The sequence below is a fragment of the Dipteris shenzhenensis genome, chromosome 22, assembly GCF_047967505.1.
Source record: "Dipteris shenzhenensis isolate YYH24624 ecotype China chromosome 22, Dip_SZ_1.0, whole genome shotgun sequence".
Taxonomy (NCBI): domain Eukaryota; kingdom Viridiplantae; phylum Streptophyta; class Polypodiopsida; order Gleicheniales; family Dipteridaceae; genus Dipteris; species Dipteris shenzhenensis.
The window spans coordinates 51,421,778-51,445,792 of record NC_141617.1 but is presented as its reverse complement, the minus strand read 5'-3'; the positions used below and the strand labels follow the sequence as shown (position 1 = coordinate 51,445,792).

General features: G+C 43.6%; 1 protein-coding gene across 2 annotated transcripts in view; it reads left to right on the top strand.

The window, feature by feature from the left end:
- Positions 1-24,015, top strand: part of LOC147888261 (LMBR1-like membrane protein) — a 67,466-nt gene that overhangs the window by 30,353 nt on the left and 13,098 nt on the right. For both annotated transcript variants that reach the window (XM_087393163.1, XM_087393164.1), the window contains exons 4-8: positions 9,621-9,782; positions 15,124-15,334; positions 15,510-15,596; positions 15,854-15,993; positions 20,456-20,536. In XM_087393163.1, the coding sequence (XP_087249289.1) occupies positions 9,621-9,782; positions 15,124-15,334; positions 15,510-15,596; positions 15,854-15,993; positions 20,456-20,536 (681 nt within the window). The remainder of the gene's footprint in view (positions 1-9,620; positions 9,783-15,123; positions 15,335-15,509; positions 15,597-15,853; positions 15,994-20,455; positions 20,537-24,015) is intronic.

Below are 24,015 nucleotides of genomic sequence, written 5' to 3'. Positions count from 1 at the left end.
TTGAAATGACTGATCTCGGTCTTCTCTCCTATTTCTTAGGCATGGAAGTTGTTCAACATTCTGGTGGTATTTTTGTTTCTCAATAGAAATATGCTCTTCAACTCCTTGATCAGATCATTCCCCATGAGCCTTAGCTCGCTGCCACTCCCTTAGATCCCACAGTCAAGCTCTCAAAAGACTTGGAGTCTCCTCCCTTTGATGAACATCTCTATCGTTAGGTTGTTGGCAAACTCCTCTGGCTCCTTCACACTCGTCCGGATCTTGCTTACTCAGTTTCCATTCTCAGTCAGTATTTTAATGAACCCAAGCTCACTCATTGGCATGCATGTATTCGTATCTTGCGGTTCATACGTGGTACTTACTCTTATGGTTTACATTTCAGACCAGGACTAACGCTACAGGGATACACTGATTCCGACTGGGCTGGCGACCCGGACAATCGTCGTTCTCATGGCGGCTATATTTTCTCGTTTGGCTCGGCACCTGTTTCTTGGTCTAGCCGTAAACAAGAAACTGTTGCTGGCTCTTCTACTGAGGCTGAATACCTGTATGATTGTACCACAGAGGCCATATATCTCCGACAGTTTCTGGCAGAGCTACACTTTCCTTGTACTGAACCAACGATCCTCTACGTCGACAACAAAAGTGCCATCGCTCTCGCCGGCAATCCCATTTTTTCCAACCGCACCAAACATGTCGGTGTTCACTTTCATTTTACTCGTGAGCAAGTGGAATTAGGTATTATTCGATTGATCTATGTTCTAGCTGCCGATAATCATGCTGATATTCTTACCAAGGTGGTTAATCGTCCTACTCTTGAGCATCTCAGCCCACGGTTGGGGATTAGTATACCGCCTCCTTCTTAGCAGTTTTTTGTATACTTAAGGAAGTGAACAAATCCCCTGCGAGGGCACTCCTTCAAGTACTTCTTTTTTGTACCATCATCTGGGCATTTAGTGAAGATGAAAACCTACTTTGTAGGCATCTTCATCTAAATGAAAACCCCTTTTATTTAAAAAAAAAAAAAAAAAGGCTGATGAAGAAGATAGATCACTCATGGAACACCTCTTTGCTTCTCCCGTCTACATTGGACATTGAGAGGGGGTGTTAAGCCAGGCAATCTCCAATTCTAGCGGACAGGATAATCAAAGGTCAAACTGGCGCAAAGGTCCGATCACTTACAGATAAAAACACCACAGGTGACTCTCCGTCAGGACACAAATCAACAATCAGCCGACCAGATTGACCTGGTCGGTCAATATCTGACCAGGTCGGTCAGATCTGGGCCAACCAGCTGGCCGACCAGCTGTATGACCGACTGGCCCCTCCCTATTTAAAAGGGGGGGGGCCTAGGTACTCTTCACCACTTCAAGCTTCAGAGGTACCTGCACACCTTGAGCCTCTTCTGCCCCCTGGCTGCCTCCGCTGCTGCCTCCACTTCTGCCTCCTGGCTGCCTCCTCTGCTGCCTCCTCTTCTGCCCTCCTTTCTGTTCCAGATCTGCCCTCCTTTCTGCTCCAGATCTGCCCCATTTCTGCTCCAGATCTGCCCCAACTTCTGCTCCAGATCTGCCCCCAACTTCTGCTCCAGATTATGTTCTTTCTATTCCAAATCTGCAGCAACTCTTGCATCAGTTTGCTGTCTCAGATTTGGTTCAGTTCCAACTTGTGGAGCTAGTGCAGAAGTCCACTACAGTTGTCTTCCCTGGAGGATTGATGTTTGCTTCCTCCAGAGGTTCTCTCTCATATCTTCTCCTGTACTGAGTTCCATTTGTGATATATATTTCTTCTTCAGCCATTATTAGTCTTCAGTATTGTTTTATTTGTCTCCAAGTACTTTCTTTATATCCTCCACCCTAGAACACATTACGTTGAACACCCTACGAGGTTCAGCGTAGAGGAGATAGAGAGTAAATGCTTTTACAACACCAGCAGTTTCTCATAGCCTGCTCACAGTTCCTCTCCTCATCTGCATTTAGCACTGTGAATCTGTCATCCGCTCAAGGGTCCTCCACCCTAGAACACATTATGGTGGACTATTCTTCCGTAGTACCCATAGACCGTTCATCAGCAGGGAGTCCTTTATCTGCTCAGGAATCTTCCATCTCTGAGCACAGTTCAGTGGACTATATTACAGCAGCTCTCTTGGACTAATCCTAGTCCCTTGTGGGAGTCCCATAGTTCTCTCTTACCAATGCAAGGCAAAAGTAAAACAATAAAACTTATTCTTAGTTTACCAAAGTCAACATTCTTTGACCGAAGTCAATTCTAATAAAGATTATAATTTATTTCTTGAGAGAAGTACCAAATGGTGACAAGTTGGCTAACGGAGGCCCACCCAAAATCAAATCTTGGAGTTGATTAACCGAGGTCCAAACTTAGAATCACCATGGTTAGGTGACGTGTTTTGGTAAGGTGGGCCCATAGTATTTGGGTCAGGACATGTGATGTAGTTGGGATGATTGCTATGTACCACCAGCACACACCTTTGCTTTCACCTCTCTCCAAGCGGCAAAATTCTTGGGTTGCTAGATAACCTAACTTGGCGGATCTGAATCAGATATAGGTTTTGGGGTGTGTACCAATATCCTGGAATTGATGGATTAAAACCAACACAATCCATAAGGTGGCAAGACTCGAGGTTATAGGTCCTCTTAGAGGCAACTTCGCCAAGACTGTGTACCAATTGCACATGTAATGACATCTAACTGTGCACATGGTGTATTAACATTAGGTCATGCTTTTATAGGAGGATGCATACTACCTAAACCTAACCTGTTTTGGTAGTACTACATCCCTACTATGCCTAAATTTTCGTGGTAGTTTACTCCACTAGATTAATGAAAGTGTGATTCACAGGACACTTTGGGCAAAACAACTCCAGGGATGGTCAAACAAGGTGAATGGGTCCACCCTTGGAATAAGGCATCAAGTTAGCCCTGTCACGTCCTATTTTTAGTTAGTGCTAAGTACTTCACTAGAAAGACAGTTTTGGAGAAACTCTTACGGAGCATTGAGTTCCATATACTTGATGGGGACCAATTGGCCGACCTACTATTTTTAGCCAGTGGCCATTAAATGAACTAGCCAAGGTTTTTGCACTTACTGGTCTTTCCCCCTGGGTGTATTAAGAGGCAATAAGGCTACTCTTGATTTTGAATAATGCATCAGAGTTCAATTGTACCATTAATTGACTCTATGGACCCAAACGTGGGTGATCTAACCATGACCAGGATGAAGCTTGGGTGAAGCTAAGTGGAGGTCCGAACTGACTATGTTGGTGGATTGAAACCCTCTACTCTGGAGTGCAGGGTATTAGGAATCAAGATATGCCAGAAGCATATGGATAAGCAGAAATTCAATAATGGGAGAAAAATCTAAAATAGCAAATAAAGTAATGAAATCAAGTTGGGGCATTTTGAAGATGTGGGTAAGAGCTCGAGAAGGTGAACATTTCATTCCAAAGGAGTAACATGAGGCACAATTTCAAAATACCTTTTCTTTCAAATCAAAGATTTTTGTGGGCATGGAAGGGCCCTTACAAAAGAGGGGCTTAGGTGAACTGAAACACTTTGCCCCCGCATTGACCTACATGTGGGACTAGTGTATGGGGCCCTGGTGCTACCTCAGCTTCTTCCATTCTCTATAAAGAAAGCATCCCTCCAGGCCAGTCTTCAGCAGCTCCAACGTTGGATTCCTAGCTTCTGCCTCGTCTACCTCCTCTACCTCCTCTCCAGGCCCTACTTAGGTTCATGCACTGCTACTGCAAATTCGTCAGCCGTGGAGGAGTTTCCAGCCCCACCAGTGCTCTGCAACACCTCAACGATCAGCCATCCTCCAGGATCCCAAATTGCGAATTAGCTAAGAGGTTTTTGCTGCTGCCCACTGCCATTGTTTATTGCTGTTCACTAACAACAGTCTGCATCCTGATCAGCCCCTTGATGATCCTCGAAAGGAATGCTATTTTGTCTTATCAACCTAGGGTAAGGTTGATGTTCAGTTCACTGTAAAGAAATACAGTAAATAAATACCACATATACACATCACCTTGGACCTTACTTGAATAGGCAAGGCGCACCCATGTGGAGCCCAGCCAAAGTCTTGCATTTGTTCGGTCTTTGTTTGGTAATCTTGGTCCCTAGGTCTTGTTCAGGGTAAACCCTGAAGGTGGATTGTGTTGAAATATAGATAGCCTATGGGGGGGCGGGGGCCCACCTTGGCCTCTCAACCAATCTACTGTTTTCTTTTTGAGTTTTCTTTGTATGAATTTCTAATAAACTGCTGTGGTCCCGTGCAGCCTCAGCTAGGAGGGCTTCTTTCTTCAGGGAATGGAAGGACTCTCCTTTCTTCTCTGAGACTCTTACAAGGTTGAGGTGGCACTTTCAGCCTCAGCCTTGGTTGTTTTCCACCTCACTTTAAGGGGGTTTATTTATCCTCATGATTTCATGATGTTGTATTTTCGCTCAGAGCTTGCTCTAGCGAGTTTCTTTCTTACTTAATAGAAGTCTCTTTTTTGGAAAAAAAAAAAACTGTTGTGAAGGACTAAGTAATAAAGTGACATCTACTCTACATAGCTAGTTCAAGGCAGAGCCCAAATGGCTCCTTTATATAGGGGCTGGGAACTCCCCAAACCGACTGGTCAGCCCCTAGGGTCCAACTCAGTCAAACCGACCCACTAGACCTTGCTTGGTCTGTGGGGGACCCGACTTGGGTCTGTTGGCTGGCCGACCTGGTTGATAAGCCAACCAGCCTGGTTGGGCCCTCTGGTTGGGCCCTATGAAAGGACAAGGGGACTGCCCATTGCAGCCCTTTTCCTTGCTGTTCCTGGCCCCACACCTGACTTGCACCTGTCCCTTTCTGGCTGCCATGTTCTAGCCCTTTTCTAGGGCCTGTGCCAGACCCTGACCTGCTCGCACATCCTGGATCTGCTCCAACCCTTTAGCACTTGCCTTGGCTCTCTTGCTCCATACTGTTGCTGCAGGCTCCCAGGCTGCCGCATGGCAAAAACGTACAGTCATAGGTCCAACACTGTCAGGTCCATGTCTTATGTGCTACCCACATGGCAGCCTATGTGCTGCCCATGTGGCAGCCACATGTCCATGCTGTATTGAGCTTGTATGCTGCCCACATGGTAGTCTATGTGCTGTCCATGTGGCAGCCACGTCAACCCTATGTCCAACTCCCCCTCTCCTCATATGGGGGCTTACAGATGGGGAGGTGACTTTCCAACAAACATCACCCTGCCTCATCTGTACCACACTACCAGAAGTCAATGGATGCATTAATGCCACTCCTAAGCCCAGTGGTCATCTACTAATTGTGTCCTGGCCCACTAGGGCCTGTAGAATACCCAGCTAGTACTAATTGTACTAGCTGTCCATGAAGGCACTATTAGCCCCTGTTTAGGCTTTTCTGATGTTTCTAAATTCACCTTCAAGTTGGTCGCCCCCTTATATTTCAGTATGAACATGTTCTTAGAGGATGAGTTTGGACGTGTCCCTTGATTCATCTAGATATTGTTGGAATGTGAAAAAGAACTAGAACTAGAAAACTAGAAATGGAAATGAGATGACAAGACTGAAAGATAAGAAATACCTTGAGAAGAGTGTAGACAAGACACAAGCTAGACAGATAGATTAGAATGATGTGACCCATTGAATATATGGGCCAAAGTACAAGACATAATGCAAGAGTGTTTATGGGATAATTGTAGAAGTGCCACATGGCACACACTCAAGACATAAAGACTAGACTTAGACTTAGACTAGGAAATAGTACACTTAGTGTGCACTTATCTCCAACACCCTCCTTAAGTGGACACTAGGAGTAAGACAGAAAGACAAGACTAGAGGACAGACATAAAGACTGATAGACTGGATAGAAGACATGACAGACAAAAGATCCTGAGACACCCCTCCTCAAGTGATATCCTCATATGGGTCCACAAGGGTAGGGACAAGATGGATCTAAAACATAATCAGACAAATAGACAGACAGACAAGACTAGATAGACAGAAGACTGACTGTAGACAAATAGAAAGACCAAGACACTAGAACCCCTTGACCTACATCATCGGTGGTCAAGGTGGTAGACAAAACATAGAAGTAATCAGAAAGCCCACTTTTCATCATGTAAGGAAGGAACAGCAGGATCAGCTGATGGAGATGTTGCAGCAACATGGGCTGAGGTAGATGCAGGAGCTGATGTAGAGGTTTTGGAGTAGCAGTCCCTCTCCCGGTGATTATCACGGCCACAAATGGTGCATGGATGAGCCTTGAAACAGTCCTTCTCCACATGATTAGTCTTGCCACAATGGTTGCAAGGCTTTCTTACCTTAGAACTGCCTTTCTTTGCTAAAAATGCAGTGTCAGTTACCTTGCGTTGTTGAGTTCTTTCTTCCTCTTGGAGAGCATTGATTATACCCTCAAGAGAAGGATTATTATGATACTTGAAGGTAGTGACAAGAGTAGTATAGGAGTCAGGTAAGCTTTTGAGAAGCACAGCAATAGCAATATCTTCGGAGATGGGAGACTTGACTGACGCAAGCTGAACCATAAGACTGCGAAGATAATTAACATGAGAGGCTATAGTAGCTCCTTCCTGCATATGTAGATCAAAGAATGAGATCATAAGTGCAATTTTAGAGTTTTTAGATCGGGCTCCAAAAAGAGTATCCAGAGTGATCCATGCTTGAGGAGCAGACTGTATGTCGGAGATGTGATGAATGTAATCATCTCCAAGGCCAAGCAATATGATAGCATAGGCTTTGTCGTTCTTGGCAGTAACATCTTGCTCAGATGGACCTTCGGGGGCATCACGGTGAACAATGTCCCAAAGGCCTTCTTTCATAAGATGGCACTTGATTTTGATCTGCCAAGTATGAAAGTTGGACCCATTGAATTTGTCAATAGACATGAGAGAATGAGAGGAGGATGCCATGTGGGAAGGTCTTACCTCTTGCTAGGATGCAAGGGCAGTGTCTGTAGAAATAAATGAGAGAAAGGGATCCTAGAAGCCAGTTCTCTCACCACTTTGTCAGGGCCATAGCATATGACAGCCCATCGAAGCAGGAGGAACCAGCAGTTTGCAGATATGAGGATTAACAAAGACTGCTCAGCAAACTGAAAGAGACAATGTACAGTACCTTAGCAAGAACTGAATGCAGAACTGATTGCAGGTTGGGCAGAGAAAAACTTCAGCTCCTCCTTTATTTCGAGCAGAAAAGGTACGGGCAGCAGCTTCAGAAAGTCGTGGGCAGCTCCTTCAGCTCACGAAATCAGGGCAGGCAGATCTGCAGCAGTAGAGGCCACCTGAACTGGGACATCGGGTGCAGGTACAGATTCCGTACAGTCGTACGGACTGTACGGACGCACGGACGGCGACGCAGAGTACAGCGGCGTACGGACGGAGTACGAACGGCGTACGGCGGCAGACGGACGGAGTACGGACGGCAGAGGATGCTAGACTGCGCAGATCTGACGTGACAGCGGATCTGGCGCTCAGATCTCGCTGAGCTGCGCAGATCTGGCGCAGGGATTTGAAGCGGGCGGAGCAGGTGTGCACGCAGATCTGAGCGCAGATCTGAGTGGAGACTTGGAGCAGGCGGAGCAGACGTACACGCAGATCTGAGCGCAGATCTCAGCGCAATGGCGGGGCAGAAAAAAAGGCAGATCTGGGAGAAGAGATGACCAGCAGAAGTGTAGAAGAGGACGGTGCAGAGGTAGAGGTAAACTGAAAGGAGAAGACAAAGCTATGGCTACAGCAGAGTGAGAGAAGAGGAGAGGGGATCTACATGCTCTGATACCATGTTGGAATGTGAAAAAGAACTAGAACTAGAAAACTAGAAATGGAAATGAGATGACAAGACTGAAAGATAAGAAATACCTTGAGAAGAGTGTAGACAAGACACAAGCTAGACAGATAGATTAGAATGATGTGACCCATTGAATATATGGGCCAAAGTACAAGACATAATGCAAGAGTGTTTATGGGATAATTGTAGAAGTGCCACATGGCACACACTCAAGACATAAAGACTAGACTTAGACTTAGACTAGGAAATAGTACACTTAGTGTGCACTTATCTCCAACAGATATATGCTTCTGCCGTATTAGCAGAAATGCAAATTTCACCTTAAATTCTTTGTATCTTAAGTGGTGCGTTGCCCTATCAGTTATATGGTCTAAGCATTTTTTTACTTGGATGCTCGTTTGGGAGAGACTAAAATGAAGGCGTATAGTCTTCACAAACAGTTGTAGCTTGAATGAAGAGAATGTGGACTTCTTCTTGATTAGCCTTCTCCTTTAGTGCTTGCCTTTGTTACGGCTGAGTCTGCCCTTCACCTCCGGAGTACCAACAGAAACTCAATACGAAGACCTTTGTATAAATGGATGCTCAAGTATGTGTGGGTGTGTGGATTTGTATGTGTGAGAGCATATATCTATACTATGGTCTACACCTACTGTTGGACGCTAATAATGTCAGTGGGGATGTCATAGCAGCTACCCTTGCTATGCGTGATGGAGTTTATGGTTTTTAACCTTATGAGTGCCTAGCATGAGGTTGAAACTGCACTATGTTCTTGTGTTTTTAGAGGATGAGTTTGGCCAAGTTCCTAGATTCATCTAGATATATATATAGATCTCACCTTGTGAAGTTTTCATCCATGTTACGGCCTAATGATATTGTGATAAATTCTTTTTATCTTAAGTTGCCCTTTGAGCTAGATTGTCTATATTGAGTTGCCCTGTGAGCTAGATTGTTTTTGCTTAGGTGCTTGTCTTGGAGAGACTAAAATGGAACCGTATAGTCTTCACAAGCAGTTGTAGCTTGAATGAAGAGACTGTGGACTACTTTTTGGTTAGCCTTCTCCTTTAGTGCTAGCCTTTGTCATGGCTGAGTCTGCCCTTCACCTCCCTAGAGAGACGACATTAACTCAGTACAAAGACCTTCGTATAAATGGATGCTCAAGTATGTGTGGCTATGTGTATGTGTGAGAGCATGTGTGTATACTATAGTCCACACTCACTGTTTGGCACTGATGACATGAATGGGGATGTTATAGTAGCTAGTCCTTGCTATGCATGATGGAGTTTATGGTTTTCAATCTTATGAATGATTGTCATGAGATTGAAACTGCAATATGTGTTGCATTTTTAGAGGATGAGTTTGGGCATGTTCTTGGATTCATCTAGATATATGATAAGGGATCACCCTCTGTGTAGGGCCTTCGGTTTCTCATCGATGTGAGTTTGTTTGTTGAATCTTAGCATAGACTTGAATATAGTTGCATTGTGATGTGGTTAATGTTCTTCATGAGGATGGCAAGCTTGATGGAATCATGGTAGTGGCAACCCCTCTAGCATACCAACCTCATCTTTTCTTGAATTATCAAATATGACCATTACTGCAAATCTACAATGAAAAATTGAGCAATTGATTTAAAAGAGGAGGGAGGAAGTGAAACCTGACATATCAATCGTCGTTCTTAAAGTTTATGTTCATTCTCAACTGTTGTTCTTTGCATAATTTTTGACAATATTAGGCTTAAGGTGAAGACTATTGTCCTGGTTAACTTTGACTCTAATGCCAACCTTGCATGCATGTGCTCTGATTTGGCAGGTTCATTGTACCTCTTTTACAAGGGTATGAAGATGCTGGGGACTTCACTCTTTCTCAAAGGCTAAAGACAAGCATACATGTCAATCTAGTATTCTACTTGAGCGTTGGATCAGTAGGCTTGCTAGGAGTTGCCATTCTTCTCATTCTTCATAAATTGCAATGGTAAGTTGATAGTTCTCATACTGTTGCGTTGTTGTTCTTTCACATGGAGGCTTGGGCTACCTTTTGATTAGCCTTCTCCTTTAGTGCTAGCCTTCGTCATGGTTGAGTCTGCCCTTCACCTCCGGAGTGCCGACTAAAACTGAGTATGAAGACTTTGTATAAATGGATGCATGCTCAAGTATGTGTGGGTGTGTGGATTTGTATGTGTGAGAGCATATTTTTATACTATGGTCTACACCCACTGTTGGGCGTTGATGACGTCAGTGGGGATATCATAGTAGCTAGTCCCTGCTATGCATGATGGAGTTTATGGTTCTCAACCTTGTGAGTGACTATCATGAGATTGAAACTACACTATGTTGTGTTTTTAGAGGATGAGTTTGGGAATTTTCCTGGATTCATCTAGGTATATGCATACTAAGCTCTGAGCTGAAGCAAAAATTTGATCACCAGGTGTTGCTTTCTAGCTGCAAATGTTATGCTGGAGAACCATGAGTGAAAGGAATCAATATTTACTTCCTCATACTTCTAAAACCCATTTGTAATTTGCAAAAAGTGCTTGCAATAGTAACTATCTATCTATGCAGAAGTCCTTTGGAAGAGACTTCAAAAATCCCTTAGAAATAGAAAAATTACCCTTTTCTTTTGGATTCCTATTTACATAGGGATTGCAGTGAACCGGTGGTGGTCTAGATTTGGGGATGTCATAGTAGCTCGTCCCTGCTATGCGTGATGGAGTTTATGGTTTTCAATCTTATGAGTGACTTTCGTGAGATTGAAACTGCACTATATTGTGTTTTTAGAGATTGAGTTTGGGAATGTTCGTGGATTCATCTAGCTACATGCTTTTGTCGTATTAGTGGACATGCAAATTTCACCTTGTGAAGTTTTCGTCGAAGTTGCGGCCTACTGGTATTGCGATAATTCTTTCTATCTTAAATGGTGCGTTGCCCTAACTAGATTTAGATGCTCGTTTAGGAGAGACTAAAATGAAATCGTTTAGACTCACAAGCAGTTGTAGCTTGAATGAAGAGATTTGGACTACTTTTTGATTAGCCTTCTCCTTTAGTGCTAGCCTTCGTCATGGCTAAGTCTGTCCTTCACCTCCGGAGTGCCGATAGAATCTCAGTACGAAGACTTTGTATAAATGAATGCTCAAGTATGTGTGGGTGTGTGGATTTGTGTGTGTGAGAGCATATTTTTACACTATGGTCTACACCCACTATTGGGCCCTGATGACGTTAGTGGGGATGTCATAGTAGCTAGTCCCTACTATGCGTGCTAGAGTTTATGGTTTTCAATCTTATGAGTGACTATCGTGAGATTGAAATTGTACTATGTTGTGTTTGAGTTTGGGAATGTTTGTGGATTCATCTAGGTATATATATAGATTTGGGGCAGACTTCACATGTATTGTTGTCTTTCTGCCGAGGAGTCTATTCAGCATTGCTTATGGGACTGCTGATAGGCGAGGATCATCTAGAACGGGATCGCTAGTTTATGGAGCAAATTTTATATGTTCTCCTTTCTGGGGCTCGGTAGCTTGGCACTCTCTGTCCGGGGGTTGGCCCTTTTTGAGCAAAAACCTCCGAGCATCCGAGCGAAGGATAAAAATTTCACTCTTTTGCTTCAAAAAAAGGCATATTAGGGTATGTTACTAAAACCATGTTTCTCAGATAAACTATATGCATATAGTTAATTACAAAAAAGGCACATTCCACTTCAAATGAGAATGTCTATTGTGTCAATAGATCTTGGCACAAACATGGGGAACTTCATCTAACAATGACAATGAGGTTAGGCATGGTGGATATGGGGATGGAAAGGATTATGAAAACACACACGTATAGAGTGGGTTTCTCATAGAAAATGCCCTCATAACTTTTATTTGATAGGGGAGTATGCTTAAAGAAAGCCTCTCATAACCCCTCTTCATGGGGGGTTTCTCCAAAGAAACTCATTTGAAGGAAGCAATTTCATCGTGAAACTACCTTGGACTTTGAAGAAAAGCATCACCCCTCTTCATGGGGGGTTTCTCCAAAGAAAGCCATTTGTAGGAAGCCTTCCAAGATATATGTTTCTGGATTCTTCTAGGTATATGTTTCTGTGGTATTAGCGACATGCAAATTTCAACTTGTAAAGTTTTCGTCCAAGTTGCAGCCTGCTGGTATTGCGATAATTCTTTCAATCTTAAATGGCGCGTTGCCCTATCAGCTAGATTTAGATGCTCATTTGGGAGAGACTAAAATGAAATCGTTTAGACTTCACAAGCAGGTGTAGCTTGAATGAAGAGATTTTGGACTACTTTCGATTAGCCTTCTCCTTTAGTGCTAGCCTTTGTCATGGCTGAGTCTGCCCTTCACCTCCAGAGTGCCGACAGAAACTCAATATGAAGACTTTGCATAAATGGATGCTCAAATATGTGTAGGTATGTGGATTTGTATGTGTGAGAGCATATTTTTATACTATGGTCTACACCCACTGTTGGGCACTGATGACATCAGTGGGGATGTCATAGTAGCTAGTCCTTGCTATGCGTGATGGAGTTTATGGTTTTCAATCTTATGACTGACTATTGTGAGATTGAAAGTGCAATATGTTGTGTTTTTACAGGATGAGTTTGGGAATGTTCCTGGATTCCTCTAGGTATAGCCTTCCAAAGTTGTTTCGCTACGGCGAAACTATCTTGGACAAGTTTTTTCAAAATGTCATAAATTTCACATCCAATGTCCAAATATAGTCATTTAGCCACTCAAATCGAACAAAAAAGGACATTTGAGCGCATCTATAAGGTTATAAGTTATAAATTATATCATTTAGAGTCTTAAATTCTGAATTTAATTTTAAGTGTATAAAAATAATCATAATATATATTTAGTCTTAGTAGATTTTTTACTTTTAGTGAAATAATCATTGATTCTCATTGATGAAGTCTTTGATGAGAGCCACAAAAAAGGGCTAAGAAAACTCTATGGAGAGGAGGTATAATAAGCTATGGTTTGATGGAAGCGCGGTGTGTAATTATTGGGTCATTGTTTTGCCTTAGTTTTCCATGCTTTCTAATTGTGCAATGTAATGGAATAGATAATCTGTAAAATTCATACTATACACTCCTAAACACTCTAGAAATATCCGCGTTCTACTAAACACTCTAGAATGAAAATGAAGAGAGAGAATGAATTTCCAATGTAATTTCTCTACTAAACACTTCTTGAGTGTATTGCTAATCTTGAATTGCTCATAAAACCTTTCTCATACCTGACTGTCCATATAGACCTGCACATGCCTTTGTGGATACCTCATGGGAGATCCTGGCAAGCATAGCAGCATGGCATATTTGGACAGCCAGATGCACAGAGGCTTTAGATGGTTCCCAGGTTCATCTTGCACACACATTGGCCAGTATTTGGACAGATACGGTACACACCTTGATGGCCATTTGGGGGAGTAATGAGGGGTCCTCACGGGCAGCCTTTTCCAGGATGACTTTTTTCTTCAGAGCTCACCATTCTTTTTGGAGTCCCCTATATATATATGTGTGGTTGAGGGGGCACTTTCAGCCTCAACCTTGGATTTTCTTTAGTTCTGTCCCTATTTGGGTTTTGTTTTCTCATGCTTACATATTGTACTTTTCCCCCGATATCTGCACTGGGAGTTTCTTTCATACTTAATAGAAGTCCTGTTTTAGGGGGAAAAAAAAGTTCTTCCACATGAGAAAATATGATATTCTATTGACACGTTTAAGCCTCAATACAACAATTTCGAAATTAGATTCACAGTTTTAACTTTAAAATTGAACTGCTACACCTGTTTAGTGCTAGTACACCCTCAAACTCTTTCCTTACTGTTTGCTTGTTCCTGATGGCTGCACGCTATTGCTGTGAAACTATGAGTATGGCTACAAATTCCAGATGGGCTGCGTCAAGTATTGTATCCTTTAATGCTGTTGTACCTGTTTCTGTGCTTTACCGTATTCTGTCATTATTTGGGCACGACAGGTCATGCATTGTTTATACAAAACAACGGGCAAAAATATGTAAGATTGAGGTCACACAAAATGTGTTGCTAGAAAAGCATTATATTTCTGCACACCATGAGATTGTGGTTCATTCTGTAAATCTGATGTGTGTCAGAACCAAAACACGGAGCTTTCCAGCAATTTGGAGAAGATTTACAGTGGCAGTTCATTTCCCAGTGTAATGGTGTGAGAGATTACTGACCCACCTGTGAGCCTCCATATGATGATGACAAAAGGGCTGTAGATCTAGAGATGGTGGGGGTATGAATCAGGGTATAGATAGATGCTGCAGGCCTCTATCTAAGGCTGATTATAGGCACCTACAGGCTGCAGAGTGCAGCAGTTTTTGTTCAGGGCAAGAGGGCCAGGTGAAGGCCCTGGTCTGGGCCTGCTATAGGCTGGACCTGAGGCTAACCAGTTGGCCATCTGGTTGGCTAGTGCAGACCTGCTGGTCGGGTCAGTCAGACGGACCCCCAGTCGGCTAGTCTGTGGTTTGCCAACTTAACAGACGAGGTCGGTCTGGCCTATGCTCTCTCCAACCCCATATAAGGGCCACTTTGCAGGCTCATAGGGCATCCTAGTGAAGCCTTTCTCATGGCACACAGGAGACCATCAGTTTGCCCTCTTTCCCTCAGTTTACTGGCAGTCATATCTGCCTGTAGTTTTTCCCAGCATATGCTGGATGTTTGGTGCTCTCTCTTGAGCCTATCTTTAACCATACTTGTGGAGGTTATTTTGCATCCTGTTTGCTGTTCTATCTTCTGCATGCTTGCAGTTTGAGGGATCTTTCATTGTGCACTGTTTGGGTGAGATCGGAGAGAGTGCAACAGATCTGTCCGCTGTGTGAGTTTGCTATAGAAGCAGACTTGTATTCTGACAAGTGGAACCATGCACTGGGAATTGTGCAACATCCTACTTGTTTTTCATCACCCTCCCAGACATTTCTCTTGCAGCAACAAAGGCTGTATATTTATTTTCTCCTTTTCATTAAACGACTCAGAGTCAGAATCTTGTATTTCACTCCACGAGTCTCGTGTGCTGATATGGAGTTATCTAGGACAGCTGAATTTTAACACATTTTATTTGCCTGGAGCAACACCTCTCAAACTTTCTTAGGCAATCCTAACCCACTATCAAAGTGGCTCTTAAATAATTAGTTTCATAATGGCCTTGATGTATGTGCTCTATTGTCACCAATTGTATTCTACAAGCATTGTAGCATTTTTGGCTAACTATGTATGCTTTCGAAATGCTTTGATTTTTTATGCAGAGTACATTAAGTTGATTCCTTGTTTTTCTTTTGGGTGTTTGTATACCTCTTAGGAATCGTGTGATGGGTCTGGCTATCGCATGTTCAAATACATTTGGTCTTGTTACGGGCGCCTTCCTGCTCGGATTTGGTTTGATAGAAATTCCACGTAGCATATGGCGTAATGCAGATTGGCATTATCGACAAAAACGCCTCTCTCATCGTGTTGCCAAGGTGGCAGTCAACCTTGATGATGCTCATCAAGAATTATCCACAGCAATGGTGGTAAGTAGTGTGAGTATGCTTGTAGTGTACTACCTCACAATGATTGCATGATCCTCTAATTTGTAAGCAATACTGACTCATACCGACAGGCTCCAGTCTTTGCATTTGTTACAGTAGGTTTCATTTATTCTGCAGGTTGGTCCCAAATTTGTGACAATTTATGCACCTCTGCCAGATTGCTCAAGCCACTTCTAATCAGATGTCAAGGCGAGATCCATTGCGGCCATATATGGATGTGATTGACAGTATGCTGCTTCAAATGGTATGCTCTTCAAGTTATTTGAGGGAATGCTATTATACTCGCTCTGATCGACGGATACTTGTTTAATCTTTTCATATTGGTTCAATTCTGACTTCAAGAGAATTGTTATGGGAAAATTTGTTTTGCTAGGCATGTTATTTTTTCCACATGTAATAGTTGTTTTCACCCTCCAAAGTATATGGTAATGGCAACAATGTGTTTCATCTTGAGTAATTTTTAAACTGTTCTTGTCACAGCAGAGTGTTTGTTGTTTGTAGGTTGATGAAGATCCTTCTTTCAAGCCATCTGGGGGAAGGATGGGAGAAAGTGATATGGATTATGATGCAGATGAAAAGTCCATGGCTGCTCTCCGACGCCGGTTACGAAAAGCTCGATATTCTTATTGTCGTTTTAAGAGGTACTATCTATACTTTCCTGTTGATGGGTTTTCTTAGGCTTCCTTGAGAGCATAGAGGAGAATTTGGGTCACATACATTCTCTACAGGATGTAGTGGCATGGCTACATGCTTCCTCTTCAGTCCGGCAGCCAGGGTTCTTCAGCATTGGTGCCTTTATGATTACAGTTATTTTGTATTTGTCATGGATGTTGATGCTTGCTTAGAGGCTCCACCGCTTTTAGTTCATTGTATCAAGTTCTTTCAATCTCATACCTTGCCTTTTGTATATCGGCCACCATGCTAGCCATGAGGAGCGCTCCCCCGCCACCCACTCGTGTTCAAAGCCATTTTGACCATGCTCTTGACCCGGTGTATGTGAGCCACCTGGCTTTTGAGTTTCCAGCCTTACTTGGAGAGGGTATGGACTTTGCACATGCATCAGATACCCTTGTCTCAGTGATACAGAATGTTGCCACTAGATCCTTCCTCACGTGTCCCAGATTGGAAGATGCCCCAAAACCCTTGGTTTGACGATGAGTCCAGAGCGATGAGAGCCCACCTCACACGTGAGCAAGCATTGGGACATTTGACTTCACCAGAGGCACATCGGATCTCACACCGAATGACACAGCGTAAGAAGCGGGCTTTCCTCATACACCGGATGGATGAGGTGATCAAATCCTTTCGCGGAGGAGATTCTACTATGGGATGGAGGCTCTTGTCAAAGGGGAAGTCGCCCATCTCCATCATAGATCTAGCAGTTTGGCATACATATGCATGCTTTCTCTATGATGTCCTAGGTCAGGCACTACTTGATATGTCCTCTATGCCCAGACCCACTATGTGTCACTTATTTACTGAACAACATGTATGGGCTGCCCTTCTTCGGCTTCATAAGCGGAGATCACCAGATCATGAGGGACTATGCACTGAGCACTTTGCACATGGATAGGAGGTCTTGACCCCAGTCCTAGCACAACTGCTCAACCATGCCGTAGGCCATGGCTTCCCACCTACCTGGAGCACCGCCACCATAGTATCGATACACAAGGTAGGTGATCCCTGGACATTGGGACTATCACACTTTTATGATTGGTCACACTCTGGCTAAGATACATGGGTCGGTACTAGAGGGGGAGATCAACAGCCACACAAAGGGTCATGGGCAACGTTCTCTTCGGCAGGCAGGTTTTCGGAGACAACACTTCACCCTGGATCACATTTTCACCTTGAGGGCTATCATTGAGGAGGCAAAGTCGAGGCATCATAAAGTCTACACTTGCTTCGTAGACTTTCGTAAGGCATTTGATACTGTCCCACGTTCTTGCCTGATCAGGAGGTTACAAGAGTTACAGCTCCTAGAGATCATGATCTTGGGGTCATGAGTTCTATATGAGTCCATCATAGGGGGGTACCAGGAGGTCTATCAGACTAGGTTGAGAGCAATATCGGAGTGAAACAAGGCTGCTCCCTCTCACCAACTGTCCCACGTTCTTGCCTGATCAGGAGGTTACAAGAGTTACAGCTCCTAGAGATCATGATCTTGGGGTCATGAGTTCTATATGAGTCCATCAGAGGGGGGTACCAGGAGGTCTATCAGACTAGGTTGAGAGCAATATCGGAGTGAAACAAGCCTAGGTGGAGAGGGTTCACTTCTGGCTGACTTGATGGTGCGGATACTGTTGTACGCAGATGACCTAGTCCTCATATCATCCTCAATAGAGGGATTGCAGAAACATCTAGAGGCTCTAGAGATGTTCTGTAGAGAGAGATACTTGACAGTTAACCTTGGGAAAACCAAGGTTATGATCTTCAACACCTCGCGAGTAGTGTCCCGTCGCCATAGCTTCACATATTGAGACGAGCGTGTGGAGATAGTGTAGTCTTACACATATTTGGGGGTAGTGTCTACCAGCAGACTAGGTTTCATGATGATCCATGCAGGCACGGCACGACTCGCACAAGGACGGGTGCTTTGCACCGACTAGAGAGGCGATGCTTCCAAGCTCACTTCCAAGTCCCTTCGACAAAGGGTTGGCTTTTTGACACGCTGGTGAGACCGATTGCCATGTATGCAAAACCTTTCTGGGGAGTGATATTTCAACGTCAGAGTGGAAGAGATTTGAGAGGCTATAGGTGATTATGGGATCCAAGATGATTCGGAGCAAGCCCTCAGTCCCCCATTATATTATACAGGTAGAGTTCGCCACGACCCTTCTCCAGGGTGATGCCATTTTTTAGACAGTGACTTTCCTCCACAGAGTCTGGGCCTTACCTCAGTGGAAATTACCAAGGTTAGCATTGGAGTCTTCCAGGCGACTAGTAGAGAGCAGTGTTGATATAGCATGGTACACACGGGTATCCACATGGTTTGGTAGTCACGGCATTCCGATGGACAAACTTCTCTCCTTTCAGTACAGCATGAATGCATGACCTGAGATGATCCCACAATATGAGATCAACCGTATCATACGGTTGGACCTTCTCCAGCTTCATACATTCAGGGCTTGGGGGGGAGAGGAGTTCCGCACCAAGATCCAATTCTACCATCACCACTTCCCGAGGGTCTCAGAGCATGGTCTCGTCATCGGACCTAAGTACCTCGAGGACAGAAGAGTCTCACATGCATTCAGGATCGCCATCGGTCAGTTTCAAGTCTCGTCACATCAGTTGAGGATTGAGGTAGGGAGAGCTTCATGCATACCCAAAGAGTAGAGAATCTGCACACTATGCTGAATCGAGGAGATCGAGACAGAGGAGCACTTTCTATGTGTCTGCCCAGTCTACTATGAGATCCGAGGGCGATATGACTGCCTCTTCTAGGAGGGGCATGGCTTTGGTCCACTTACACGGCTGATCCATTTTCCCGATAAGGGTTGTGTTGGTCTTTATCTAATTGAGATGTGACGACAGAGAGATATACTAATGCGACAGACCAGAGAGCAGCAGGGATTGATGCCACAGGTCATCGAGATCGACAAAGCACAAACACTTGTTACAGATTTCTGTGCATCTCAGTCAGCTGCCGGTGAGGCTGAGGGTGAGGAGCTTGATGAGGTGAGAGCATCATGGATTAGCAGTGGGAGTCTCTGCCATGATGCTGTCAGACGAGAGAGACACTCCACAGGACCAGAGCACACACGATCGATGTCTAGTCTATTTCAGCCCTCCTCAGAGGTGACCGCCAAAGGCAAGGCGTCACTCTTGACGTAGCCCATTGGATACAGAGATCGAGGAGACCGTGCCCTTTATTGCATCGAGAGAGAGCTCGTAGACATAGATACGAGAGCTCCTCACATCTCATCAGAGAGCTACTTGGTTACTTGGATATATGGAACCTGGACATGTATTGGGAGCATTAGCTCTGAGTACGTTGAAAAGGCATCTAATCTGCAAAAGGAGGATCAGTTCACATGATCAAGAGGTGGAGAGGGGTAGGTGGGCAAGATCTAGGAACCGCAAAGAAGAAAGGACCTGCAAACGCCCCATAGGGGAGGTAGAAAATGAATAGCATGTACTCGTGAGATGTAGAACCTGCGCGCACATCAGAGAAGGTTATAGGAACAACATAAATAATTTGAAAAATCCGCTGGAGGAGCCAGCCAAAACGCTAGAAAGCTATTAAAAGAGGTTTTGGACCACCGCAACATGGTACTAGGACTAGCACACAAGCTAGCCCAACAAGTACTCACTGCATAACAAGTTTGTAATATTTCTATCACTGGATGTAAGGGATCAATATTAGTTAATAGTGATTGCCAGTCCCACAGATCTTGAACGGTCTCATGCGGAGTTTAATATAATCATATCATATCATATAATCTCTCTCTCTCTCTCTCTCTCTCTCTCTCTCTCATTTATCAAGTATTTGTTCAGATCAGGGAAGCCTCACTATTTAGACAGATCAAAGAGAGCTGCATTTTGCAGCCGAGAGACATTGAGCTTAGACTAAATGCATAGATTGTGTTGTGAAAGAGGCTTTGAAGAAATGCATAGACTAACAGATTGTATTCTTTGCTGAATGTTGTTGATCTCGAAGGAATTGTGACAGGTCCTTGTATGTTTGTTTCATATGTGTGAGATACGACTTGTGACTATCAACAATTGAATTGCCCACTAAGTAAAGCTGATAACTTTGCTTAGGTTCAGTTGTCAGAATGTGCTTTGTATTTAGGGAGTTGAATATCTGAATTTGTTTTTGTTATCTTGAAACTACAGCTCATCTAGATGTTATTAACAGATCTACCCAGATGGTTCCTTGAATTATTGCTATGATTCACTCTATCCAAATGCTAATGTTTAGAAAATTGCTTTTATTTCTTGTGTTCCTTCTTGTTCAGGGAAAAAAAGAATACATGATGAATTTAATGTCATATAGCTAAGTAACATTAGCGTCAAAGGCTTGATCTTTAAATAAAAGGAGGGCTGCATTTAGATTTAAACATTGGTACAAATTGAAAGATTTTTGGTTGATTATGGCAGTGATTATACGAGTTGTGTTCTTGAGGCTCTCAAGCTGGAAGATACCATAAAGAACTACGAGAACGGCAGGTCTCAGAACTGGTATGTGCCTCGTCATTGTTTGCCAGCTAGCAAAGTATACAAATGTAGTTTCAGAATGTGAGGTCATATTTTGTGATTCTTCTCTCCTCTTGGGCCGCATGGCTTGCTTATGTATATGGGTGCTTGATAAAGAGAATGCATGGTTTTGCAATTGTGCTAGAAATTTCAAAATTGGGACCCTTTCCTTTGTGCTTCTCCAACCATGTGTTGCAGGTCATGTCCTTCAGTATTGTTGGGTGCATAATCTTCATGGAGCAACTTAGCAAGATCATCTACTTATGCCATTCAGCTCCTCATTGTTTGTTGACATGTGGCACTCTTCAACTTTGTCCTAAGCCTAAAAATATGGTATCTTTGCTTTTAGAGTCATTCCACGTTTAAGTTGAAGCAAATATAAATGATGTTGGGGTTCATTACCTTACATGCCTACCTCATGTCACTCATTGACAAGACCATCTTTACACTGCTCATATGTCTCACTCAAAGCTCATATGTCTCATAGATTTAGATTTAGATGCTCGTTTGGGAGAGACTAAAATGAAATCGTTTAGACTTCACAAGCAGTTGTAGCTTGAATGAAGAGATTTGGACTACTTTTTGATTAGCCTTCTCCTTTAGTGCTAGCCTTCGTCATGGCTGAGTTTGCCTTTCACCTCCGGAGTGCCGACAGAAACTCAGTACGAAGACTTTGTATAAATGGATGCTCAAGTATGTGTGGGTGTGTGAATTTGTATGTGTGAGAGCATACTTTAATACTATGGTCTACACCCACTATTGGGCGCTGATGATGTCAGTGGGGATGTCATAGTAGCTAGTCCCTGCTATGCGTGATGGAGTTTATGGTTTTCAATCTTATGAGTGACTATCATGAGATTGAAATGGACTATGCTGTATTTTTAGAGGATGAGTTTGGGAATGTTCCTGGACTCATCTAGGTATATGTCTCACTCAAAGTCTTCCTAGTTTGATTGCGATGTCACCATGTAGAATGCATTTGTAGCAGAGGTAGTGGACAATAATTTAGCTTAGCAAGGGGGCTGTTTTTGGGCTAACTTTTTTGGAGAGTATGGCGCAAAACAGCGAATTGACTCCTCTCTCCTTGGTCATCTATCATCTCTTATCTCTCTTCATTGAGAAAAATGGTATACTCCTCTATCCTCCTCTCTTTTCTCTTCATGTCCCTCTCCGGTCTCTCTCTTCTAGGATGTTTTCTCTCCCCTCCTTGGCTTCCATCTCTCCTCTCCCTCGAGCTTCACCTCTCTTTTCTTCCCTACAATATCGACTCCAACCAGCAAGATCCTATACTCTATAGTTGTTGCCTCGATACCCTAGCAAGAAGTGTGAGAGCTAAGGTTGTAGATGACAGCTCTGGTAGCCCGAATTCAGGAGGAATAATTGATGAGGTAATGCAGACTTGCAAGGCCTCTTCTCCTAGGTCCTCCCCCTCCCGAAAAAAAGTAGTCTCTACAATCAAGGATCTTATTCATGGAGAAGCGCAAACAATCAAGAAGGAAATGATTGATTTAGGTGGATGTCTCAAGGATGGAGCATTGAGTCTCCAACACAGGAAGGCAAAGGTTGTAAGCTTAAGAAGGCAATTTGGCTTTATAGAGGCTCCACACATTGGCTTATAGATGGGCATGTCGGATGCATCGGCTCACAAAATGGTGAATAGCAAACCTTGTCCAAAAATACTTGTGTAATAATCATACATACAATGATGACTTTGTGACTAGTGGAGATGTGATTATAAAACTATTCATTAGCTTTAAAACATTAAGTTTTGGTCTAATGCATCGGGCATATCAGCTTGGAAAAAAAGTTGACAACATTTCTTTCAAGAATTTATCTCATTGGGGTGTTGCAAGAATTTGACACACAAGGCATCAAATGGTTGTGTACCCCTATGTAGTAGAAATGAAAGGTTCAATTCATTATTGGAGTGAGGTCATTGATAAGATATCATAGTAACTAGTACGTAACCTTATCTGCCTTTCACAACCCGCTATTGTGGTATCCAAATCCAGTGCATAATCCATGGCCAACAGTTCCGAAAATCCCATCAATGCCTACAAGACAGAATCACCCTCTTCCTGGCTGTCCAAGCATCAATCCCTTAGACACACAAAGTTTGCACACAAGCCGGAGCTGTTACTAGCAGCCTGACTCAGCCACATAGCTCTCACAGGCTGTTACTAGTGCCAAACCTTTGCTGCCCTCCTGGGGATACTCTAGCTGACAGGACAAAGAAGATGAATCTCCATGCAACCTGTTTGATAGGGAATTCTGGAAGCAACTCTCTTCTGTCCGGAGCTAGCACGCAACACCAGACCCAGCAACCGACCCTAGATGAGAACGAATAAATATGGAGGATCCGTGGCTGTAGGTGAGTAGGAAAATTAATATGGAGGCTCCTGGCTGTAGACAAATCAACCTGGAGGCTCCTGGGCAGTAGGCGAATCAACGTGGAGGCTCTTGGGCAGTAGGCGAATCAATCTGGAGGCTCCTGGGAAGTAGACGGATTTTATTTTTGAGCTTAAGGCAGCCCTGGCAACTCCTTGGTTGATGGATAATTCCGTTTTTGAGTGTCTGGCAGCCCTTAGCAGCTCTCAAATAGCCACGTACTGCTCTGGTAGTCAAAAATCAGCAAGGTGATTTGTTAGAATAGCCCTAGGGCACTTTCCCATCCTGTGACCTGCCTCTCTCTGCTTTCCTATTGTCTAGAAAACTGCCTCCAAGTGAATTTCTTCTTTTCTGCTTGTTGCCCAAGCCAGCTTGCCAAACGTGGCCCATGGAGCTATCTTTAGCAGTGGGATTTTTACCCCTCTCTTGCCCTTCAGCTCCTTGCCTAGGGCCATGGAATTAATACACTGGGTTAGCCCTTTTTACAATTCTAATCAATGAGAGGCCAAAGGTATTCACAGGTCTAGAAATTCACGTCCCCATGCCAAAGGTTTTGCAGAAATCCACAAAGCAAGTTAAACCTTCTACTTCCGTATTGGGGCGTCCTCAATGGCAGCTCTCATGTGAAAATGCGATCTAATGTAACATGATTTGCCGGGAAACATGCTTGCCTCATAGCTCTTAATCCCTCACACTCCGCAAATTAAGTTACCTAAGTGTCAAGTGCTGATGCATAAATCTTGGACATAAATGACGGTCTTGTAGTTTTCCGGGCTCATAGGATTCCTTGTCTTAGGGGTTGGGACAATAGTATCAAGGTCTAGGTATGAGTAAAACCGGTGCAAACCGCTTCGTTGAATAACTTTGCCAAGATCGGGGCTAGGGCACTAAGTCCGTGGAGTGAGAAGAAAGAAAGAAAGAAAGAAAGAAAGGTTTACTAACATCTACAAAAGGCCAACAAAGACTTTGAGACCAAGAACTAAAATCAACATAGAGAACGCCCCCACTGGGGGAACTAGAGGTGTCTATCACACCTCAAATAAGCTACTACAAAAATAGGAAAACGCCTCCATGTG